Raw genomic sequence first — 26,233 nt, forward strand, 5'->3', positions numbered from 1 at the left:
AATGCTTTAGTACAGGGGTGGATTTGGAATAGGGCATGTGCCAGGGGCGGATGATTGAGGGGGAGGGAGGAGGTGGACAGTTGCGAGGCGTACCGCTCCTTGTGATTATTGGCCCAGCAGTAATGATAGCGTTTCCTGATGCAGAGTTTGATTCCGTCCTCTCTGAGACGTCCCGCTTCTTTCTACTACCACAGATCTGTGGAGACAAGACAGGGATATGTGTCTTTAATCCAAATATTTTTGACTTGAGTTCAAATTACCAGCATGTTATTAAAGGTACCAAGTCATTGCTTTGTTTCTCATCTTGGTGTGAATGCCTTTTGGACTAATATTGCAAGAGGTCACCCTCAGAACCTCACCGGCATGAGCATGGGGCAGTCATCGGCTCGACACAGCTTGGTAACGCAGTGCAGGAAGACGGTAGACATTTTCTGGTTCTTGTGCTTGACAAAGCGAAACACTTCAAAGGCAAAACGGCCCATTTGACTCTTCCCATTCTCAAACACAGTTGTCTGTGGGTCTTTGTCACAGCTGGTTCAGAAACAAAGACAAAACAACAAAACAGATCGGAAAAATCACACTACCGCACTGTTCAAGGAAATTTCTTCAGAGTAACATGCATAAGAATTACCTAAAGAAGAGGTCATAGCGAAGTTCATCATTTGGATTCCCAGAGGCAGTGGTGTAACAGTAGTCCATCAGAACATTCCATCTATTTTAGCAGGGAGAAGGAAAAATATGGTAAATGGTCATTAAAATAGGAATGATTGCGCTAGGATCAAACAATCTGAAAGAGGGGTCTGGTCTTATCACCTCAGGACAAGGGCCTCCTTTCTCCAGGCAAGGTTAGCATTGAGTCACTGAGGATTAGGCTGCATCCCTTTCAGTCATGGCATCTGTCCTACCATGTGTTATCGGCAGAGATAGTAGGTCAGTGACAGAGGGGCCCCAGCAAACAAGTCTCCATTGGCACGATGTGGGGTAAAATATTGTCCCCATGTAGGCTGCCAACATTTGCCACCAAGGCATTTGCCCAGTGTTTCCCAGTGTGGGCAGCCCATATGTAAAGGCAGCCCTCACTTTGCCTGGAATAAGGCCATATTTTCCCAGCAACATGCCCACATTGGCACAATGGCCCGTGTTGGCCTGGGGTGGGCTTGTTGTGGTCTGGCCCATGTTAGGCTGTTGTGGAATAGCCCATGCCAACCTTATCCACCGAATACCCACATGGGGCCAATGGGGTGATGTTTGTGGGGCGTTTCTTAATTGACACAGTAGTGACACAGTTAATAGGATTATGGGCCACTCCTCTTGCATTTCCCTTTGATTTTTGTTTTAGTTCCACACTCTATTTGGTCAAGAAAATATAAAAATGTAATGAGCCTGTATAATTATCCCATGGTCCTCTGTATCTCAGTTGGTGGGCCTGCACCACAAGGGGGCTAAAGATTCAAACTTTAGCCCCCTCAGTTTTAGTTTTATGTTCCTATTTAAAAATAGCTAAGAAGTTTAAAATTATTGAGTGACAGGTTGGCTCCCCCCAAAAAATGTGTATCTCCGCAGCACGTTGTCAGCATAATGAACAGGGTGCTCTGCGGTGTGTGTAGGCAGCCTAGTTTCATAGACTAGACATAGTAAACGTAGTAAATGTAAATCCGGGACACTTAAATTTGTATGATATATTATGTTTGGTATCGTTACATAAAGCAGAAGGTTACAGAAAGGTGCAATATGCAGAAATCCCACCGCCATTTCCTGATTGCTAAAATGGAATAGTTTGACTAATTTCAGTTTGTGACAAAAAAAGTCATTCTGTAGAGAATCATTGTACCATCTAAACCGCTGTGAAATACATTTTCCATAAGCAAAAATATTGTATTTTCAAAACAAATCTTAAATGGGAAGCATAGAAGAGTGCACATAGAACAGATCTATTACTTCTTAGACTTGATCCAGCTAAAATTAAACTCTATGGGACGGTTGAGCTAACTAGGCTAATGTGATTAGCATAAGGTTGTAAGTAACAAAAAAAATCCCAGGACATAGACCTATCTGATATGGGCAGAAAGCTTAAATTCTGGTTTATCTAACTGCACTGTCCAATTTACAGTAGCTATTACAGTGAAATAATACCTTGCTATTGTTTGAGGAGAGTGCACAATTATGAACTTGAAAATGTATTAATAAACAAATTAGGCACATTTGGGCAGTCTTGATACAACATTTTGAACAGACATGCATTGGCTCATTGGATCAGTTTAAAACGTTGCATACACAGCTGCCATCTAGTGGTCAGAATCTAAATTGAGCCTGGGCTAGAATAATTAACTCAGCAAAAAAAGAAACATCCCTTTTCAGGACCATGTCTTTCAAAGATAATTTGTAAAAAATCCATATAACTTCACAGATCTTCAGTGTAAAGGGTTTAAACACTGTTTCCCATGCTTGTTGAATGAGCCATAAACAATTAATGAACATGCACCTGTGGAACGGTCGTTAAGACACTAACAGCTTACAGATGGTTGACAATTAAGGTCACAGTTATGAAAACTTACTGACTGAAAAACACCAAAATAATTATGCCCAGGGTCCCTGCTCATCTGCGTGAACGTGCCTTAGGCATGCTGCAAGGAGGCATGAGGACTGCAGATGTGGCCAGGGCAATACATTTCAAAATCCGTACTGTGAGACGCCTAAGACAGCGCTACAGGGAGACAGGATGGGCAGCTGATCGTCCTCGCAGTGGTAGACCACTTGTAACACCGGCAAAGGATCGGTACATCCGAACATCACACCTGTGGGACCGGTACAGGATGGCAACAACAACAACTGCCTGAGTTTCACCAGGAATGCACAATCCCTCCATCAGTGCTCAGACTGTCCGCAATAGGCTGAGAGAGGCTGGAATGAGGGCTTGTAGGCCTGTTGTAAGGCAGGTCCTCACCAGACATCACTGGCAACAACGTCGCCTATGGGCACAAACCCACCGTCGCTGGACCAGACAGGATTGGCAAAAAGTCCTCTTCACTGATGCGTTGCGGTTTTGTTTCACCAGGGGTGATGGTCAGATTTGCTTTTATCGTCGAAGGAATGAGCATTACACCGAGGCCTGTACTCTGGAGCCGGATCAATTTAAAGGTGGAGGGTCTGTCATGGTCTGGGGCGGTGTGTCACAGCATCATCGGACTGAGCTTGTTGTTTTTTGTGTTACAGGGAAGACATCCTCCTCCGTCATGTGGTACCCTTCCTGCAGGCTAATCCTGACATGACCCTTCAGCATGACAATGCCACCAGCCATACGGCTCATTCTGTGCATGATTTCCTGCAAGACAGGAATGGCAGTGTTCTGAAATTGCCAGCGAAGAGCCCGGATCACAATCCCATTGAGCACGTCTGGGACCTGTTGGACCAGAGGGTGAGGGCTAGGGCCATTCCCCCCAGAAATGTCTGGGAACATGCAGGTGCCTTGGTGGAAGAGTGTTGTAACATCTTACAGCAAGAACTGGCAAATCTGGTGCAGTCCACGAGGAGGAGATACACTGCAGTACTTAATGCAGCTGGTGGCCATACCAGATACGGACTGTTACATTTGATTTTGAATCCCCCTTTGTTCAGGGACACATTATTCCATTTCTGTTAGTCACATGTCTGTGGAACTTGTTCAGATTATGGTCTCAGTTGTTGAATCTTGTTATGTTCATACAAATATTTACAAATGTTAAGTTAGGGTTAGAAAATAAACAGTTGACGGTGAGGACATTTACATTATGGCCTTTATCTTGCATTTCAAAAATGATGGTACAAAAAAAATGTTTTACCAGATTTGTGTTATACAGTGGGGCAAAAAAGTATTTAGTCAGCCACCAATTGTGCAAGTTCTCCCACTTAAAAAGATGAGAGAGGCTTGTAATTTTCATCATAGGTACACTTCAAATGAGAATTTTTTCTCTCCAGAAAATCGCATTGTAGGATTTTTTATGAATTTATTTGCAAATTATGGTGGAAAATAAGTATTTGGTCAATAACAAAAGTTTATCTCAATACTTGTTATATGTACCTATGATGAAAATTACAGGCCTCTCTAATCTTTTTAAGAGGGAGAAATTGCACAATTGGTGGCTGACTAAATACTTTTTTGCCCCACTGTATATAATGTGGTATATTCTCCTACATTCATTTCACATTTCCACAAACTGCTTGCTGCTACCGTCTCTAATGTCAGAAAATAACTTCTGGACATCAGAACTGCGATTACTCACCACAGAGTCATGGCTGAATGACGACATTATCAACATACAGCTGGCTGGTTATACACTGTATCGGCAGGATAGAACAGCGGCGTCTGATAAGATGAGGGGCGGCGTACTTTGTTTTTTTTTGTAAACAACAGCTGGTGCAAGATATCTAAGGAAGTCTCGAGGTTTTGCTTGCCTGAAGTAGAGTATCTCATGATAAGCTGTAGACCACACAATCTACCTAGAGAGTGCTCATCTGTATTTTTCGTAGCTGCCTACATACCACCACAGACTGAGGCTGGCACTAAGTCCGCACTCAATGAGCTGCATTCCACCATAAGCAAACAGGAAAATGGTCACCCAGAGGCGGCTCTCCTAGTGGCCGGGGACTTTAATGCAGGGAATCTTAAAATCGGTCTTACCAAATTTCTATCAGCATTTAAATGTGCACCCAGAGGAGGACAAAAAAAACACAAAAACAAAACTCTGGTCCACCTTTACTCCACACACAGAGATGCATACAAAGCTCTTCCTCGCCCTCCATTTGGTAAATCTGACCTTAATTCTATCCTCCTGATTCCTGCTTACAAGCAAAAATTTAAGCAGGAAGTACCAGTGACTCGATCAATAAAAAAGTCAGATGAAGCAGATGCTAAGCTACAGGACTGTTATGCTAGCACAGACTGGAATATGTTCCTGGATTCCTCCGACGGCATTGAGGAGTACACCAAAACAGTTATTGGCTTCATCAATAAGTGCATCGATGATGTCAACCCCATAGTGACCACACGTACATACCCCAACCAGAAGCCATGGATTACAAGCAACAGCCACACTGAGCTAAAGGCTAGAGCTGCCGCTTTGAAGGAGCTGGACTCTAACCCGGAAGCTTATAAGAAATCCCGCAATGCCTTCTGACGAACAATCAAACAGGCAAAGCGTCAATACAGAACTAAGATCGAATCGTACTCCACGACCTCTGACACTTGTCAGATGTGCCAGGACTTGCACAGCTGAGAGCTGCCCAGTGACAATCCTACCAGGTGAGCTAAACTACTTCTATGCTCGCTTCGAGGCAAAAACACTGAAACATGCATGAGATCACCAGCTGTTCCGGACGACTGTGTGGTCATGCGGTCCGCAGTCTATGTGAGAAAGACCTTTAAACAGGACAACATTCACAAGGCAGCAGGGCCAGAAGGATTACCAGGACGTGTATTGCGAGCATGCACTGACCAACTGGCAAGTGTCTTCACTGACATTTTCAACCTGTCCCTGACTGAGTCTGTAATATCAACATGTTTCAAGCAGACCACCATAGTCCCTGTGCCCAATAACACTAAAGGTAACCTCCCTAAATGACTACCGACCTGTAGCACGTTTACTGAGTACACATCATTTACAGCAACCTGGGGAATAGTTACAGTTGAGAGGGGGGATGAATGATCCAATTGAAAGCTTGGGAAGATTAGGTGGCCATGATGGTGTCATGACGTTGGCCTGTGGGTAAGGTTTATGACCTCCCATAAATACCTTTCTCCCTTTCCTCTCTTGACTCTACTGAAGGACTCTTGAAAAGACTTTGTCAAACATAGAGAGTTGGGGAACATCAAAAGGTGGGGGACAGGAACCATATTTCGGTAATCCAACCAGTTGAAAATATGCGTTGGTACTTAATTTAATGGTACTTACTTTAATGAATATGATGTCACTTACCATTTGAACATTCTGAATATGATGTGGAAAGTCAGTTGGTTGCCATTTGAGACATTCTTATTAATGATAGGATGACAAACTGTGTCTGGAAAGTCTACACATTATAGTTATCAGATTCACATGGACTTGTTGTGCAATTTAAATGTTTAAATATGAAACTATTTGTGAAAACATTAAATGGAATTTTAGCTTCCAAATGAGAGAATTGGGTTTTCAAAAGGGTAAAGCTCTGCTCACTCAGTGGCCCGCCCATGTGAAGAGACATTGGTTGTAAACTATGAAACATACCCTCTCTCCTATATAAAGCACTATATAAAATGTAACCTCCTGTTCCGAGGACGTGAGGACGACTGTCCCACGTTAAAAGGACTAACATGTCAACTACAGAACTAAGCCGAACCTCAGTGTGAGCTTTGGTTGCGAATGGTGTAAACTTTGAACTCTTATTCACTACAGAAGTGATACCTCCTAGCCGCTGCTAACGCAGCGGCCGCTGTAAACGTGGGCTAGGAAAGGACGGACGACGGATCCAGTCTAACACTCAATGACGATACTACAACATATCCAGTTTACCACCAGAGACATTCTTCCGAGGACAGGAAGATCTCTGTTGGGCAACACGGCCTTCCATCTACAACCCACCTATTGAAGTGCAGCTCAGAGTAAATATTTATTGTATTTTCCTATTCCAAATGGGCGGTAATTTAGAATGCATAAGATACTGTATTTACGATAGCATAGCTTCTCCCTTTGTTCCTCAGTCTTCCCGCTCTTTCACTCAAACCCAACCCCCTTTCCTTTGTGTAACCAGTCGTCATGTCGGGTCCGTCCACCGGGGACGTTTTCTGTTTGATATTCATATCACTTAATCCGGCATAGACATTGACACGACAATGGTATGAGGGCCAGTTTGGGTATTTAGCCAGGTCACCATGTTTAACACCTCTACTCTTATGATTTTCTCCCCTCCAAGTCTCCGACCACTACCTTGTATCCTTTTCCCTCTCGCTCTCATCCAACACTTCCCACACTGCCCCTACTCGGATGGTATCGCGCTGTCCCAACCTTCGCTCTCTCTCCCCCGCTACTCTCTCCTCTTCCATCCTATCATCTCTTCCCTCTGCTCAAACCTTCTCCAACCTATCTCCTGATTCTGCCTCCTCAACCCTCCTCTCTTCCCTTTCTGCATCCTTTGACTCTCTATGTCCCCTATCCTCCAGGCCGGCTCGGTCCTCCCCTCCCGCTCCGTGGCTTGACGACTCATTGCGAGCTCACAGAACAGGGCTCCGGCAGCCGAGCGGAAATGGAGGAAAACTCGCCTCCCTGCGGACCTGGCATCCTTTCACTCCCTCCTCTCTACATTTTCCTCCTCTGTCTCTGCTGCTAAAGCCACTTTCTACCACTCTAAATTCCAAGCATCTGCCTCTAACCCTAGAAAGCACTTTGCCACCTTCTCCTCCCTCCTGAATCCTCCTCCCCCTCCCCTCCCTCTCTGCAGATGACTTCGTCAACCATTTTGAAAAGAAGGTCGACGACATCCGATCCTCGTTTGCTAAGTCAAACGACACCGCTGGGTCTGCTCACACTGCCCTACCCTGTGCTCTGACCTCTTTCTCCCCTCTCTCTCCAGATGAAATCTCGCTTCTTGTGACGGCCGGCCGCCCAACAACCTGCCCGCTTGACCCTATCCCCTCCTCTCTTCTCCAGACCATTTCCGGAGACCTTCTCCCTTACCTCACCTCGCTCATCAACTCATCCCTGACCGCTGGCTACGTCCCTTCCGTCTTCAAGAGAGCGAGAGTTGCACCCCTTCTGAAAAAACCTACACTCGATCCCTCCGATGTCAACAACTACAGACCAGTATCCCTTCTTTCTTTTCTCTCCAAAACTCTTGAACGTGCCGTCCTTGGCCAGCTCTCCCGCTATCTCTCTCAGAATGACCTTCTTGATCCAAATCAGTCAGGTTTCAAGACTAGTCATTCAACTGAGACTGCTCTTCTCTGTATCACGGAGGCGCTCCGCACTGCTAAAGCTAACTCTCTCTCCTCTGCTCTCATCCTTCTAGACCTATCGGCTGCCTTCGATACTGTGAACCATCAGATCCTCCTCTCCACCCTCTCCGAGTTGGGCATCTCCGGCGCGGACCACGCTTGGATTTCGTCCTACCTGACAGGTCGCTCCTACCAGGTGGCGTGGCGAGAATCTGTCTCCTCGCCACGCGCTCTCACCACTGGTGTCCCCCAGGGCTCTGTTCTAGGCCCTCTCCTATTCTCGCTATACACCAAGTCACTTGGCTCTGTCATAACCTCACATGGTCTCTCCTATCATTGCTATGCAGACGACACACAATTAATCTTCTCCTTTCCCCCTTCTGATGACCAGGTGGCGAATCGCATCTCTGCATGTCTGGCAGACATATCAGTGTGGATGACGGATCACCACCTCAAGCTGAACCTCGGCAAGACAGAGCTGCTCTTCCTCCCGGGGAAGGACTGCCCGTTCCATGATCTCGCCATCACGGTTGACAACTCCATTGTGTCCTCCTCCCTGAGTGCTAAGAACCTTGGCGTGATCCTGGACAACACCCTGTCGTTCTCAACTAACATCAAGGCGGTGGCCCGTTCCTGTAGGTTCATGCTCTACAACATCCGCAGAGTACGACCCTGCCTCACACAGGAAGCGGCGCAGGTCCTAATCCAGGCACTTGTCATCTCCCGTCTGGATTACTGCAACTCGCTGTTGGCTGGGCTCCCTGCCTGTGCCATTAAACCCCTACAACTCATCCAGAACACCGCAGCCCGTCTGGTGTTTAACCTTCCCAAGTTCTCTCACGTCACCCCGCTCCTCCGCTCTCTCCACTGGCTTCCATTTGAAGCTCGCATCCGCTACAAGACCATGGTGCTTGCCTACGGAGCTGTGAGGGGAACGGCACCCCAGTACCTCCAGGCTCTGATCAGGCCCTACACCCAAACAAGGGCACTGCGTTCATCCACCTCTGGCCTGCTCGCCTCCCTACCACTGAGGAAGTACAGTTCCCGCTCAGCCCAGTCAAAACTGTTCGCTGCTCTGGCCCCCCAATGGTGGAACAAACTCCCTCACGACGCCAGGACAGCGGAGTCAATCACCACCTTCCGGAGACACCTGAAACCCCACCTCTTTAAGGAATACCTAGGATAGGATAAAGTAATCCTTCTCACCCCCCCCTTAAATGATTTAGATGCACTATTGTAAAGTGGCTGTTCCACTGGATGTCATAAGGTGAATTCACCAATTTGTAAGTCGCTCTGGATAAGAGCGTCTGCCAAATGACTTAAATGTAATGTAAATGCCATGAGATCTTTAGTGACCACAGAGAGTCAGGACACCCATTTGACGTCCCATCCGAAAGACTACACTCAGAGAGCAATGTCCCCATTGAGCAATGTCCCCATGAAAACTTGAAATCGGCCCTAATTAATCGGCCATTCCGATTAATCGGCCATTCCGATTAATCGGCCATTCCGATTAATCGGCCGACCTCTAGTCTATAGTAATGCAAGGTCTCTTTCATGATCATGTGAAACGTTAATTGCTTTGTAAATGCTGGGATTTGATTTTCTATGAAAATTATGTTAAAAGGTTATGATGCAACTATGATGGTGATACAATATGGATGACATTTATCATCCTGAATATTAAGGCTATACTCACTTCCTGTTACACACATAGACACTCAACCATGCATATTGGCTGGGTTATTATTTATTTGGTCATCACACATTAGTCTTACTCTTATACAGACATCGTCCACACTCACTATATCACATCCAATATCAAACACATCAACCTTCTCAGATTTACTACACACATAATAGCTTGACAACATTTTCTAACATCTGTGGCATTGGCTCACAGTCAAACAGACAAGAAAATAAAACAAATATTGCTAGAACCTGTTTCTTTAATTCTAAATATCAGACATTTGAAATCTCTAATTTTGACCGTAATACCTCTTATGGCAGTAACTTTACAAGCACTAATTATGGTCAATTTAGACTGAGAATAGATTCTAGTTATGATAAGGGGTGAAACAAGTATAGCCAGTTATAATTGTAATGGTTTATCAGATTATTAAAAAAGATGATCAGTCTTTACGTGGCTAAAAGAAAAGGAATATAACATATACTGTTTACAGGAAACTCACTCTACATCCTTAGATGAAGTTGTGTGGAAAAGGGAATGGGGTGGTGAAATAATGTTCTGTCATGGACAAAGGAACTCAAAAGGTGTGATGATACTAATTAACAAAAATGTTGATCTGAATATGCAAATAGTTAAGAATGATTCGCAAGGAAGGTGGATCTTTCTGAATATGAAAGTGGATGAAAAATAGATTGGCTCATTAATCTATATTGTCCAAATTAGGTTGATCCATACTTCATTGAAAATATTTATACCAATTTATTGAACTTACAAGTACCAACAAGTACCTCAATGGACCGTAAAGGAAATCACTCTACAAACTATCACCGTGCCCTTAAGGAAATCACAAATATTATGGACACATTAGAAATAGTGTATATTTATAGACTGAAAAACCCTGACCTAGTGAGATATATGGAGGAGACTTAATCAAGCTCGTCGTCTTGCCTGCTTTCTTGTCTCTTTCTCTCTTTCATCAAAGGTTAAAAAAGTTTTAATAGGAGACAGAATGTGATTGGATCATCATCATCTAATTGGCCTTCACATAACTCTTATTGAATTTCAGTATGGACGGGGATATTGGAAATTGAATCAAAGTTTACTGGAGGCCAAATTATTTTTTAACTAAGACAAAATAATTTACAACTGAATTTTTCCAGTACAATATAGGTTCAGAAAATCCTTCATGTTTGGGAAACCTTTAAAATGTACCTTCAGAGATCATTCAATTCAATATTCATCAATAATAAAAAAGCAGTTTCTGGCTAAAGAGACAAAACTAACAAGGGAAATATATAAACTAATAGTACAGGTAGATAGCAATAAAAACGATACTACCGAGATACAAAATAAGTTAGAGGAAAAACAAAAAGAATTGGAGGAACTTAATCAAGAACGATCTAATGCAATCTCTTACAAAAATAAAGCAAACTGGATGGAATATGGAGAAAAATGCATCAAGTTCTTCCTGTAACGCCAACACAGGAACTAATAATTTGCAGAAACTCGCTAAATATTTTGAGCAGATGTTTTCTTTTCTGTCTCATCCTCACCCACTGAATGACAATTACTGTAAGGAAAAATTGAATTGTTGTGTATTGTTCCATGGACAATATGGACACAATATGAACTGATATGCCAGAGATATATTTATATTAAAGCAAACAATTTTAAAAGAGAATAGGATTTAATAGGATTTTTTTGTGTGACTACCACATCGCTATACCCCACACATACAGATAATTGTAAGGTCCCTCAGTTGAGCTGCCACACCCTGATCTGTTTCACCTGTCTTGTGCTTGTCTCCACCCCCACACCAGGTGTATCCCATTTCCCCCCATTATCTCCTGTGTATTTATACCTGCATTTTCTGTTTGTCTGTTGCCAGTTCGTCTTGTCAGGTTGTACCAGCGTGTTTTTCCGTTTTTGTTTTTCCCTGTGTCAAAATAAATATCTGCGTTTTGAACTATCCACCTCCTGGGTCTCATCCTGACTTTGTGATACAAGCAGTACATTTCAAACACAGATTCAACCACAAAAACCATGGAGTTTTTAAATGTCTCACGAAGAAGGGCACCTGTTGGTAGCTCTCCATATTTTCAAGCATAGTGGTGGCTGCATCATGTTATGTATATGCTAGTAATCGTTAAGGACTGGGGACTTTTTCAGGATAATAAAGAAATGGAATGGAGCTAAGCACAGGCAAAATCTTAGAGGAAACCACACACTGGGAGATTAATTCACCTTTCAGCAGGACAATAACCTAAAACACAAGGACATATCTACACTGGAGTTGCTTACCGAGTTAAAGCTTTGACTTAAATCTACCTTAATCTATGGCAAGACCTGAAAATGGTTGTCTAGCAATGATCAACAACCAATTTTACAGAGCTTGAAGAATTTTGAAACAACAATGGACAAATGTTGCCCAATTAAGTGTGGAACGCTCTTAGAGACTTCCCAGAAAGATCACAGCTATAATCGCTGCCAAAGGTGCTTTGACAAAGTATTGACCCAGGGGTGTGTCACACCCTGACCATAGTTTGCTTTGTATGTTCGGTCAGGGTGTGATCTGAGTGGGCATTCTATGTTGTGTGTCTAGTTTGTCTGTTTCTATGTTTGGCCTCATATGGTTCTCAATCAGAGGCCAGGTGTTAGTCATTGTCTCTGATTGGGAACCATATTTAGGTAGCCTGTTTGGTGTTGGGGTTTGTTCCTGTCTTTGTTCCACCAGCTAGGGCTGTTTTTGGTTTTTCATGTTTCTTGTTTTTGTATATTGTTCTATTGTCATCTTTATTAAAGATGTATCAAAATAACCACACTGTGTTTTGGTCCACCTCTCCTTCAACAGAAGAATCCCGTGACAGGGTGTGAATACTTATGTAAATGATATATTTCTGTATTGTTTTCACTTTGTCATTATGGGGTATTGTGTGTAGAAGGTGAGAAAAAAATATATTTAATATATTTTAAATTCTAGCTGTAACACAACAAAATGTGGAATAATTCAATGAGTAATTTCAGAAGGCACTTTATCGACATATCATGTGTCCACATTTGAAGTTGACAAAATGCTGGCCTGATAACTTGGGATGCCATTTGGAGACCCAAGTTATAGGCATCAGTAGCCATAACAGTATACTAATAAACCTACAGAGTTGATTTATGGAATATATTAATTATACTCGTCAAAAATATGAACGTAACATGCCGTTTTTTTGTGTTTTTTTTTACTGAGTTACAGTTCATAAGGAATTCAGTCAAATTAAATCAATAAATTAGGCCAAAATCTATGGATTTCATATGACTGGGCAAGGGTGCAGCCATAGTTTGGCCTTGGAGGGCATAGGCCCACCCACTGGGGAGCCAGGCTCGGCCAATAAGAATTTGTTTTTCCCCACCAAAGGGCTTTAATACAGACAGGAATACGCCTCAGCCCCCAACCCCATAATCCCTCAAGTGAAGAAGCCGGATGTGGAAGTCCTGTGGTTGTGAGGCCGGTTGGATGTACTGCCAAATTCTCTAAAAGGACGTTGGAGGCAGCTTATGGTAGTGGAATGAACATTAAATTCTCTGACATCAGCTCTGGTGGACATTTACACAAAACTTTACACATCTGTGGCATTGTGTTGTGTGACAAAACTGAACATTTTACAGTGGCCTTTTATTGTCCCGAGCACAAGATGCACCTGTGTAATGATCATGCTGTTTAATCAGCTTCTTGATATGCCACACCTGTCAGGTGGATGGATTATCTTGGCAAAGGAGAAATTCTCAAACAGGGATGTAAACACATTTGTGCACAAAATCTGAGAGAAATAAGATTTTGTGCGGATGAACCATTTCTGGAAAAAAATCTGCCTATGAAACATGGGACCAACAATTTAGATGTTGCGTTTATATTTTTGTTCAGTGTGTATGCTCAGCTTTTCTATATTTTTTAAAATGTGTAATGTGTTACATTTTAGCCACAGTCAGATATACCCACATATATTTATAACTGTCACTGACTTCAGTGTGTTTCCTTACATTTTGCATAATTTCAATACATCGTTAATTTACGCTTCTTTCCTCTGTCATGTTCATATGGTTGTTTCTGAGGATCTCAATAGTGGATCATAGATTGTGCAATCATTTGGGACATGTCCATTTGAATCATTATGGACCATACCTATCAGTTTAAACCTGGAGCCTGGCGCACGGCGACTGGACTGTTGTCATCACAGTTCCATGATTAGTGAGGATTATTAGGGCAGATTTATAGGACTATTGTTCAACCCCTATTATACACTTCTCACCTTCCAATATTTTATGGATTTCAATAATTGAATATAGCAACTTTCAAGATGAATCAAACCACTGTATTTTTGATTCATCAATATACACTACATGACCAAAAGAATGTGGACACCTGCTCGTCAAACATCTCATTCCAATATCATGGGCATTAATATGGAGTTGGTCCCCCCTTTGCTGCTATAACAGCCTCCTTCTCTTCTGGGAAGGCTTTCCACTAGATGTTGCACGGACTTCCTTCCATTCAGCCACGAGCATTAGTGAGGTCGGACACTGATGTTGGGCAATTAGGCCTGGTTTGCAGTCAGCGTTCCAGGTCATCTTAAAGGCTTTCGATGAGCTTGAGGTCAGGGCTCTGTGCAGGCCAGTCAAGTTCTTCCACACCGATCTTGACAAACCATTTCTGTATGGACCTGGCTTTGTGCACGGGTGCATTATGCTGAAACAGGAAGGGGCCTTCCCCAAACTGTTTCCACATATTTGGAAGCACAGAATCGTTTAGAATGTCATTGTATACTGTAGCGTTAAGATTTCCCTTCACTGGAACTAAGGAGCCTAGTCTGACCCATGAAAAACAGACCCAGACCATGACAATTGGCACTATGCATCGGGGCAGGTAGCGTTCTCCTGGAATCCGCCAAACCCAGATTTGTCCGTCAGACGGTGAAGCGTGATTCATCATTCCAGAGAACACATTTCCACTGCGCCAGAGTCAGCAAGCTTTACCCACTCCATCCGACACTTGGCATTGTGCATGGTGATCTTAGGGTTGTGTACGGCTGCTCTGCCATTTTTTTAATATATTTTTTTATTTTACCTTTATTTAACTAGGCAAGTCAGTTAAAACTAAATTCTTATTTTTGGGCTAACTGCCTTGTTCAGGGGCAGAACAACAGTATGTACCTTGTCAGCTCAGGGATTTGATCTTGCAACTTTTCGGTTACTAGTTCAACACTCTAACCACTAGGTTACGCTGCCAGCCATGTATACCCGTTTCATGAAGCTCCGATGAAGCTCTTGTGCTGACGTTGCTTCCAGAGGCAGTCTGGAATGTGGTAGTGAGTGTTGCTGCCGAAGACAGACGATTTTTACATGCTACGAGCTTCAGCACTCGGCGGTCCCGTTCTGTGAGCTTGTGGCCTACCACTTCGCGGATGAACCGTTGTTGCTCCTAGATGTTTACACTTCACAATAACAGCTCTTACAGTTGACCGGGGCAGCTCTAGCAGGACAGAAATTTGACAAACTGAATTTTTGAAATGTGGCATATTATGATGGTATCACGTTGAAAGTCACTGAGCTTTTCAGTAAGGCCATTCTACTGCCAATGTTTGTCTATGGAGATTACATGGCTGTGTGCTCGAAAGTATACACCTGTCAGCAACTAGTGTTGCTGAAATAGACAAATCCACTAATTTGAAGGGCTGTCCACATACTTTTGTGTGTATTTGGGGCGGCAGGGTAGCCTAGTGGTTAGAGCGTTGGACTAGTAACCGGAAGGTTGCGAGTTCAAACCCCCGAGCTGACAAGGTACAAATCTGTCGTTCTGCCCCTGAACAGGCAGTTAACCCACTGTTCCTAGGCCGTCATTGAAAATAAGAATTTTTTCTTAACTGACTTGCCTGGTTAAATAAAGGTAAAATAAATAAATATAATTATATATACATATATAGTATTTAGTGTGTAAAAGCTCTCAAGCTTTATATAATTTTTTAAATAAATGCTTCTGTAACTCATAATATATAAGTATTTAAAAAATCTACCAATTGGTACTGAACAGAAGACAAATATTTGTCTATTGACATGGCTTTCTTTTATTGATCTCTAATATTCGGTTTGTTGTTTTTGACTAAATGTAGCCAATGTGAATTAGATGATAAATACTTCACTTGTTTTTGCACAGATTCCACTACAGACTGCTATTTCTTGTCCCAAAATTGAGCTTAACAGAACAGCTAACATTAGCTAGTTCTACGAAGCTGCTAGCTCAGCTGCTAGCTTCTTTTTGGATCATTGTCCCTTCCATGGGACAGTTGAGCTAACGTATGGCTAATGCGATTATCATGAGGTTGTAAGTAACAAGAACATTTCCCAGGACATAGATGTATCTGATATTGGTAGAAATATTAAATTCCTGTTAATCTAACTGCACTGTCCAATTTACAGCAGCTCTTACAGTGAAATAATACCATGCTATTGTTTATGTGCACAATTTTGAACATGAAAAGTTATTAATGAACAAATTAGGCACATTTGGGCAGTCTTCATAAAAAAATTTGAACAGAAATGTAATGGTTCATCTGATCAGTCTAAAACTTTGCACATACATTTCTGCCATCTAGTGGACAAAATTTAAGTTGCACCTGGGCTGGAATAATACATTATGGCCTTTCTCTTGCATTTCAAAGATGATGGTACAGAAAAATACAAAAGAACGGTTGTTTTTTCTTTGTATTAACTTTTACCAGATCTATTGTGTTATATTCTCCTATATTCCTTTTGCATTTCCACAAACTTTAAAGTGTTTCCTTTCAAATGGTACCAAGAATATGCGTATCCTTGCTTCAGGGCCTGAACTACAGGATGTAGATGTCATTTTTGGTGAAAATTGAAAAAAAGGGTGCAGATCCTTAAGAGACAAGACATCAAGCTAACGAAAATAGCTGCTTGGATTTTCACAATTTGGAACTGCCTCTTCTCATGGAGGCCTCCCCATTCAGAGGAAGAGATGAGTGCTTCTTGTGTTACAGGACTTTACTAAGCTCTTTTCCGGGACACTGTGAACGACTGGATTTTGAGAGCAACAACTGCCTACTTGCGGAGGACCGAGCTCTCTACCTTCAGCAAGCAAATCTCGCTGTTGCACAATTTGCTGGTTAGACCACAGCCACCTACCTCCTTCTCTACACCTCGGGCTGGATGTAGTTCTGACATGGTGAGAGTATAAATGCCCTGTCACCACTGAATGGGACCTCAGGGACCTCTCACCGGGGAAGTCACCTCCGCCTGTGGAAAATGTAACAGGACTGACGCTTACAGAGGATAAATAAGGTTTAAGTGCCTTGCACAAGGGCATATTGGCAGATTTTTCAACAAGTCAGCTTAGGGATTTGAACCAGCAACTTTTCAATTACTGGGCCAACGCTCTTAACTACTAGGATACGTGCTGCCCCTAATGGAAGGCAGCGGTCAATGGTGAACGTGGCTTCTTAGACTTTGGAAAGCCCAATCTAGACATTAAACAGCTTCGCCACCCTGGCCTTGGAGGTTTCCGAGCCATCGTCCTCTACCCTGTTTCCCAGGGGGATCCTACCTTGGTTCAGATCTTCCAAGCTTCCAACCTTATCTGGCCATGAGGGTGTCAGACTCCGGCCTCTTTGTCAGCCACGATGGATTCTACGGCTGGCTCAGGTCTATTATCCCCACCTCCCATCGGTCCTCGAGGGGTCATAAAGACATCCTCCCTTCCTGTCATTATTGAAAGAGATTGTGATCTCACATCTCAAAATAGGGCTACTTAATGTTAGATCTCTCACTTCGAAAGCAGTTATAGTCAATGAACAAATCACTTATCATAATCTTGATGTGATTGGCCTGACTGAAACATGGCTCAATCCTGATAAATGTAGGCCTCTATTCCTGGTTACACTAGTGACCATATTATCCATGCATCCCGCAAAGATGGAGGTGTTGCTAACATTTACGATGGCAAATTTCAATTGATAAAAAAAGACGGTTTTCATCTTCTGAGCTTCTTGTCATGAAATCTATGCAGCCTATTCAATCACTTGTTATAGCTACTGTTTGCAGGCACCCTGGGCCGTGTACAGCGTTCCTCAATGAGTTCCCTGAATCCTATTTGACCTTGTAGTCATGGCAGATAATATTACATTTTTTGGTGACTTTAATATTCACATGGAAAAGTCCACAGGCCCACTCCAAAAGGCTTTTGGAGCCATCATTGACTCAGTGGGTTTTGGCCAACATGCCACAGTCATACCCTGGACCTAGTTTTGTCCAGTGGAATAAGTATTGTGGATCTTAACGTTTTTCCCTTTAATCCTGGACTATCGGACCACCATCTTATTATGTTTGCAATCACAACAAATAATCTGCTTAGACCCCAACCAAGGATCATCAAAAGCCGTGTTATAAATTCTCGGACAACCCAAAGATTCCTAGATGCCCTTCAAGAGTCCATCCGCCTACCCAAGGACGTCAGAGTATAAAAATCATTTAACCACCTAACTGAGGACCTAAGTTCCTAATACCCTAGATGCAGTCGCTCCCATAAAAACAATACAAAAAAAACAAGAAACTAACTGTATACTAACCCTGGTATACAGAAAATACCAAAGCCCTGAAGCAAGCTTCCAGAAAATTGGAACGGAAATGGCGCCACACCAAACTAGAAGTCTTGCTTGGAAAAGCAGTACCGTGCAGTATCGAAGAGCCCTCACTGCTGCTTGATCATTCTATTTTTCAAAATGTATTTTTGTCGCAAAGCTAACTAAATTGCAGCATTCCCCAAGAGAGAATGGCTTTCACTTCAGCAGTGATGAATTCATGAACTTCTTTGACGAAAAGATCATGATCATTAGAAAGCAAATTACGGACTCTGTTGAGTCTGCAAATTTCTCCAAAGCTCAGTTGTCCAGGCACAACACTGCCAGGACCTAGGATCAATTGAGATACTCACGTTTTTTAATCCTATATCTCTTGAAACATTCATGAAAATAATCTTGGCCTCTAAACCTTCAAGCTGCATACTGGACCCTATTCCAACAAACAATTGAAAGAGCTGCTTCCTGTGCTTGGCCCTCCTATGTTGAACATAATAAACGGCTCCCTATCCACCGGATGTGTACCAAACTAAAAGTGGCAGTAATAAAGCCTCTCTTGAAAAAGCCAAACCTTGGCGCAGAAAATGTAAAAAACTAATCGGCCTATATGGAATGTCCCATTCCTCTCAACATTTTTAGAAAAAGCTGTAGCGCAGCAACTCACTGCCTTCTTGAATACAAACAATGTATACAAAATGTTTCAGTCTGGTTTGACCCCATCATAGCACTGAGACTGCACTTGTGAAGGTGGTAAATTACCTTTTAATCCATTAAATATTAGAAGGTGAGAAAAGTGTACAATAGGGGTTGAACAGTAGTCCTATAAATATACCCTAATAATCATGGAACTCTGATGACAACAGCTCAACTGTTCAGTCGCCAGGCCCAAGGTTTAAACTGCCTTTTGTGGTCTGAATTCCATAATGATTCGAGTAGGTTACACATTCCAAATTACTGCACAACTTTGAATTTGTTAGCCTAATATGATTCATGATTCACTTGGAACAACCACAGGAACGTGACAGAGGAAAGAAAAGTAAACTAACAATGGAATGGAATGATGCAAAATGTAAGGAAACTAACACTGAAGTGACAGAAATAAATGTATGCTGGTATAACTAACGTTGTCTACCGATAGTGGACAATATTTAACACGATACAGATGGTAAAAAAATACAGTGGAAAGTTGGGCCAAAATACAGCGTATCTGTAAATACACCGCCACCACACCATTTCTCTGATCTCCACCCCAGACCAGTAGCAGGTGAGTAGCATGCTTTTCTCATGCTTAAGTTCAAGGTCAGAAGTGTATTAAAACTGAATTATGCTCCATTTTCACACTTTGAACTTTTGGTTGGAATTCCTTCCATCTGAGGAAGTGTAAATTTAAAACTCATAAGCTAGATTGATAAATATAATAATATTGAGTTGCAACCCCCCTTTTTCCCCTCAGAACACCTTCTTTCCTGAGCGGTATGGCGGCTGCGTGGTCCCATGGTGTTTATACTTGCGTACTATTGTTTGTACAGATGAATGTGGTACCTTCAGGTATAACCAGACTTGTGGAGGTCTACAGTTTTTTTTTCTGAGGTCTTGACTGATTTCTTTTGATTTTCCCATGTCAAGCAAAGAGGCACTGAGTTCGAAGGTAGGCCTTGATATACATCCACAAGTACACCTCCAATTGATTCAAATTATGTCAATTTGCCTATCAGAAGCTTCTAAAGCCATGACATCATTTTCTGGAATTTTCCAAGCTGTTTAAAAGCACAGTCAATTTAGTGTATGTAAACTTGTGACCCACTGGAATTGTGATACAGTGAATTATAAGTGAAATAATCTGTCTGTAAACAGTTGTTGGAAAAATTGCTTGTCATGCACAAAGTAGATGTCCTAACCGACTTGCCAAAATGATAGTTTGTTATCAAGAAATTTGTGGAGTGGTTGAAAAACAAGTTTTAATGACTCCAACCTAAGTGTATGTGAACTTCCCACTTCAACTGTATATACTTAAAAAAAAAAAAATTCTGGAAAAGAGTAGGAGAGCCATACACTTTAGGAGCTCAGATGCAATAATTTTATAAACAACATTTTGACAGCCAAACTGTTTTCATTTCGACAGCCGAGCTGTCTTCATCAGGGTATTATGAAGACAGCTTGGCTGTCTAAATGTTGGTTATTTAATTATTGCATCTGAGCTCCTAGAGTGTGAGGATCTCCTTTTCTTTTTCAAGGATTCAAATAAAATAAAATGTTATTCGTCACATGTGCCGAATACAACACCTTACAGTGAAATGCTTACTTACAAGCTCTAACCAACAATGCAGTTGAAAAAAAATATGGATAAGAATAAGAGATTAAATCAGTAAGTAATTAAAGAGCAGCAATAAAATAACAATAGCGAGACTATATACAGGGGGGTACCGATACAGAGTCAATGTGCGAGGGCACCGGGGGGGGGCACTGCAAATAGTCTGGGTAGCCATTTGACTAGATGTTCAGAAGTCTTGTGGGTTGGTCGTAGAAGCTGTATAGAAGCCTTCTACTCTGCTAGCTACTGTAGCACCACGCCTAAAGAGGTGTGAATTTCTTTCGCATTCACAGCAAATCTGATCTACTGCAGAGCTGTATGTAGGGCAGTGGGATAATGATTCCCATTGTGTGTAGTGAAAATATTTATTTTTACGTTCCTGCTAATTATTATTATAGTATTGTTTAACTCCAAAAGTGAAAAAAATGGTACACTCACTAAGGTGGTACATACAGTTCAGGGACAGTATTCATAAAGCATCTCAGAGTCAGAATGCTGATCTAAGATCAATTTGAACTTTTGGATCCTAATAAACAAGACTCACATGGACATGAAGAGACCTGATCCCAGATCAAACCTCTTACTCTGACAATACATACGATTGCACTGCGGTAACATTTTTGCAGCTGCCGTGGTTGTCACTTTCCCCCCAATCAAATGTTAAAGTCCCTAATGTACATTCCACAATTGCCCGAAGTTCAAGAAGGGCCTGCAGACATGTGTTATATGGCTCTTGGAAGTTCTTGATGAAATGAAATGATTGGTTACCTCCTGTCCAAGTTGGTAGCTTTGACTGCTGCAAACACACGTGTCTTCAGTGTGAGGCCCGCCATAGGAATTGACAGCTGCTGAACGTATGACGAGTCCTTTACAGAGACAAACACACAAAGAAATCAACAAGTCACAATTGTTTTAATCCCTCATATTAACATGTAGATGAGGACAGGATTCATGAATTGCACTGGATTTGTAATCTGAGTTCGAAAAAATACCCATTTTTCATTATTATTATTCATTTTAGCAATACATTTTGGGTAAATTGGCACAAACCACCTTCATTACTGGAATAGAAAATAGTTCTGTATGCACCGTTTTTTAACCTGTAAATGTATAATAGCTACACTACCCCTGTATTTCCTATCCACTGTCAAATTCCCAGTTATGAAAACTACTCAATACTTCCTTTGTCTGGATGTGATAGAACTTCTAATAAGATATGACATAACTTTGATTTGCATTTCAGAAGGAGATTAAATGAATGTAGTGTCTTTATGGTTAATATATATTTCTGGTACATTGTTTACGATTGACTTTTATTTGGCCATTTTGCTCTAGTGCCTTCAGAATGTATTCACACCCGTTGACTTTTTCCGCATTTTGTTGTGTTACAGCCTGAATTTGATTAAATTGAGATTGTTTGTTACTGGCCTACACACCATACCCTATAATGTCAAAGTGGAATTATGTTTTTCGTGTTTTATTAAATAAATTAATAAAAAATGAAAAGCTGAAATATCTTGAGTCAATAAATATTCAACCCCTTTGTTATGGCAAGCCTAAATAAGTTCAGGACCAAATATTTGCTTAACAAGTCACATAATAACATGCATGACCTCACTGTGTGCAATAATAGCATTTAACATGATTTTCATCATGACTACTTCATCTCTGTACCCCACGCATACAATTATCTGTAAGGTCGAGCAGTGAACTTCAAACATAAATTCAACCACAAAGACCAGGGAGGTTTTCCAATGCCTCGCAAAGAAGGGCACCTATTAGTAGATGGGTATAAATAAAACAGCAGACATTGGGTATCCCTTTGAGGATGGTGAAGTAATTAATTACACTTTGGATGTGTATCAATAGACTCAGTAACTACAAAGATATATCCTTCCTAACTCAATTACCGGGGAGGAAGGAAACCGCTCAGGGATTTCACTGAGGCCAATGCTGACTCCAAAACTATTACAGAGTTTAATGACTGTGATAGGAGAAAACTGAGGATGGATCACCAACATTGTAGTTACTCCACAATACTAACCTAATTGACAGAGTGAAAAGAAGTAAGCCTGTATAGAATAAAAATATCCCTAAACATGCATCCTGTTTGCAACAAAGCAGTAATACTGCAAAAAAATGTGGCAAATTATTTAACTTTTTATCCTGAATAAAGTCTTATGTTTGGTGCTAATTCAATTCAACACATTACTGAGTACCACTCTCCATACTTTCAAGCTTAGTTGTGGCTGCATAATGTTATGGGTATGCTTGTCATCATTAAGGACAGGGTAGTTTATCAGGATAAAAAATGTATGGAATGGAGCTAAGCACAGGCAAAATCCTAGAGGAAAACCTGGTTCAGTCTGCTTTCCACCAGACACTGGGATATGAATTCACCTTTCAGCAGGACAATAACCTAAAACACAAGGGCAAATCTACACTGGAGGTGCTTACCAAGAAGACAATGAATGTTCCTGTGTGGCCGAGTTAAAGTTTTGACTTAAATCTGCTTGAAAATCTATGGAAAGACCTGAAAATGGTTGTCTAGCGATGATCAACAACCAATTTTACAGAGCTTGAAGAATTTTTGAAAATAATAATGGGCATATGTTGTACAATCCAGATGGCGTGGAAAGCTCTGAGAGACTTATCCAGAGAGGCTCACAGCTGTAATTGCTGCCAAAGGTTATTCTAACATTTATTGAAGGTATACAGTATCTAATCAAGACGGGTTTTTTTTATAAAAAATATAAAAATATATACAAATGTCAGAATGTTTCTTCCACTTTGAAATTACAGAGTACAACAAAATGTGGAAAAGGCCAAGGGGTGTGAATAGTTTCTGAAGGCACTCTATGCACATTTTATTCCCGGATGCAAACTTTGCATGTATAGTATGGTTCGTAAATCTAGCAGTGAAAGTGTATTATAGCAAATGCAATTGTGTAATTTGTAAAATGTACTTACATTGTAAAGCAGTAGACTCAAAGTACTGACAAAAGTACCATTGCTGTCCTTCACTGATATTGCAGCAGCTGACCTTGAATAAACATGAAAATTAAAGTTATGCTAAACATGTTTGATTGTCTGATTTATATCCAACATTGAGTCACATTTGCATATTGTTTATCTTGGTTTACTTTCAGATATCTTGATAAATGTACCATGTCAGTGTGATGCATCATTCTCTTTTAACATAAAACTTAGATTTTATGACCTTCTCAAATCATGTGTTATCTTCATTGTGCTCTCCTATAATTTTTCATTTTGGTCATTTACAGTTTACTGCATCCCTCTAAAATGGTAATCATTTAAAGTTCATTGACAACACAATTTTGACACATTCCAATGACTTTTCACTGACTTTGAATTATCTCTTATTAATTGCATTATGAATTCAGGGGAATTGTAGACATGTGAATGGATAAGAATCATCATAGAAACTAGGGATTATTTCACAGCACTTACGAAGCCAACTGTGTATTGTTCACCAGGTATTCCAGAGGGTAGCTACAGCTGAATTTGTAGAGCAGACCTGGCAGGTAGCTAATGATAGTTGGGGGATCTGGTGTATCGATGTATCCTGATATGTTCCCAATCTGCACCAGTGAGAGGTTCCCATAAGCATTAGGCCCCTGAGCCGTGGAAACCTGCAACACAAAATCAGTGGTGAATGCCTGCCCCATCCCATCCCCACCATTATGGGAGTCAAGGTCCCATCAGTAGAGAGAGCCAGTGGAGATAACATCAACCATACTATTAAGCTAATGCCCCCTCATCGTGCTAATCCCTAACTCAATTCCCTTTATCACAGCATCAGCGGCCCAGGAACCAAACTACAATCAAAACAACAAAATGGGGAAGAAAGCAACCTTAGTAAAGGCTCCTCTCGAATCTCTCCCGCTGATTTTAGGAACAAGCAATCACCTCTCCGAGGCTTCTGTTCTCCCAACTCCAACCTCCACTACAATTACTGAACCACTGTTGGAAACTAAAATATAGGTTGTCAACATCAAAACATAGACACTGTAGATGACTGTGTGTACATTTTTAAGATGATTCCTAATAGTAGGACATTTGATTTAGTTGTTTTTCTCTTCTTGTTTTTGCTGCCTTTTAGAATAATTTATGGCTTGGGCTTGATGTAAGTGCTCTGTGATTGGAGCCACGGTAAGAGGATCCACGATCTGTCATGGACTCTTTTAGGGTTTTCCGGATACAGATTAACCTTAGTCCTGGACTTCAAGATATGCTCAATAAATAATCTCCATCGAAAGTGCTTTTTAGTCCAGAACTTAATCTGTTTCCAGGAAACTGACCCATAGCTGTGATAGAAGGCATTATAAACAGGTGGTTGGAATAAGCCTCTTACCACCAGGGCATTGCCACATGTCTCCAGGGTGGCTAGGCTAATGCTGAAGAGGACCACGGTGGGGAAGGTGTTGTTATTGATGAAACCACGGCAGTGGGCATCTCCATGGCGACCGTTGAGGGCCAGGTCAGTGTCGGTGTAGCCGGAGAAGAGAACAGGACAAAAGTTGATCTTGAGGGTGACTGTCTGCACCCCACAGTACACACTAATGTCCCGCTCCGCTGGGAGAGAGCAGAGAAAACAACAACAGTTATTATCACAGTACAAAATCATATTATGGCCTTACATGCATTTTTTTTCTCCAAAGAGTGATAACTAAAAAAGGCTAAAGAAAAAGACTAAAGAAGGCTCACACTGGCGTTGATCATTTTATTGATTTGAACTCTATTTGGAAATGTCTATATTAAGAGCATCTTGATGGGTTGCATCACTGCCTGGTACGGCAACTGCACTGCCCACAACCGCAAAGCTCTACAGAGGGTGGTGCAGATGGCCGAATAGTTCACTTGGGGCGAGCTCCCTGCCTTCCAAGACATCTACAGCAGGTGATGCTTGAGGAAGACCCGAAGGTCGTCAAGGACTACAGTCACCCGGACCATGGACTGTTAATCCTGTTACCATCTAGCAGGCAGTACCGTAGCATCGGGTCTTGGACCAAAGGCTCCAAGACAACTTCTACCACCAGGCCGTCAGACAGTTGAACAGCTAACAATAACATTGTATTTGATTATAATATAAAGGCTTCACTGTTTTTCCGAAGACAGAAAAAAACATGTAAACTTCCTGAAATATATACGAAATAGCAACTATTCACTATCCAAACATGTTACATGCATCAGTAAATATGAGTTAAGTTAAAGTTCTGTTATATTCATAAAGTTATATGAATAACCTGCATTGAAGTTGTATTGAATTTAAATTAAAATAATGTATTTATTTTCTCACCAGGGAAGCGGCTGTGGAAGTTGGCATCACAGTTGTATCCATTGAATTGTGCTCCAACTGATAATGCCTTACTTATAAGCAAAAGGATCAAACATATTTGTTCCATTTCAGCACCTGGAGGAAAACAATGTTTTTCATCCGTCTTTGCAATCTTCCATATCATACATATTTTGGTTTAAGAGCTTCAGTTTAGTGTACGTCATGGGAATAAAAAAGTAACATGATTTTGTTAGTTATTTCAGAAATCACAGTGAGACAAACCTTAACTTCTATGAAGAATAAGGTGCAAGAAATCCACCGTCAATCTAATTCAAAAAGGGATACTTTGTAA

General features: G+C 41.5%; 1 protein-coding gene across 1 annotated transcript in view; it reads right to left on the reverse strand.

Moving 5' to 3' along the window:
- Positions 1-26,008, reverse strand: part of LOC135514519 (zona pellucida-like domain-containing protein 1) — a 43,793-nt gene extending 17,785 nt beyond the window's left edge. Inside the window, exons 1-8 of the mRNA XM_064937954.1 lie at positions 25,903-26,008; positions 24,958-25,178; positions 24,054-24,235; positions 23,553-23,625; positions 21,351-21,448; positions 632-712; positions 360-531; positions 94-196 (exon numbers count right to left, since the gene is read on the reverse strand). Of these exons, the coding sequence (XP_064794026.1) occupies positions 94-196; positions 360-531; positions 632-712; positions 21,351-21,448; positions 23,553-23,625; positions 24,054-24,235; positions 24,958-25,178; positions 25,903-26,008 (1,036 nt within the window). The remainder of the gene's footprint in view (positions 1-93; positions 197-359; positions 532-631; positions 713-21,350; positions 21,449-23,552; positions 23,626-24,053; positions 24,236-24,957; positions 25,179-25,902) is intronic.
- Between the last annotated feature and the right edge of the window lie 225 nt (positions 26,009-26,233).

The sequence above is a fragment of the Oncorhynchus masou genome, chromosome 26 (assembly GCF_036934945.1).
Source record: "Oncorhynchus masou masou isolate Uvic2021 chromosome 26, UVic_Omas_1.1, whole genome shotgun sequence".
NCBI classification, from domain to species: Eukaryota; Metazoa; Chordata; class Actinopteri; order Salmoniformes; family Salmonidae; genus Oncorhynchus; species Oncorhynchus masou.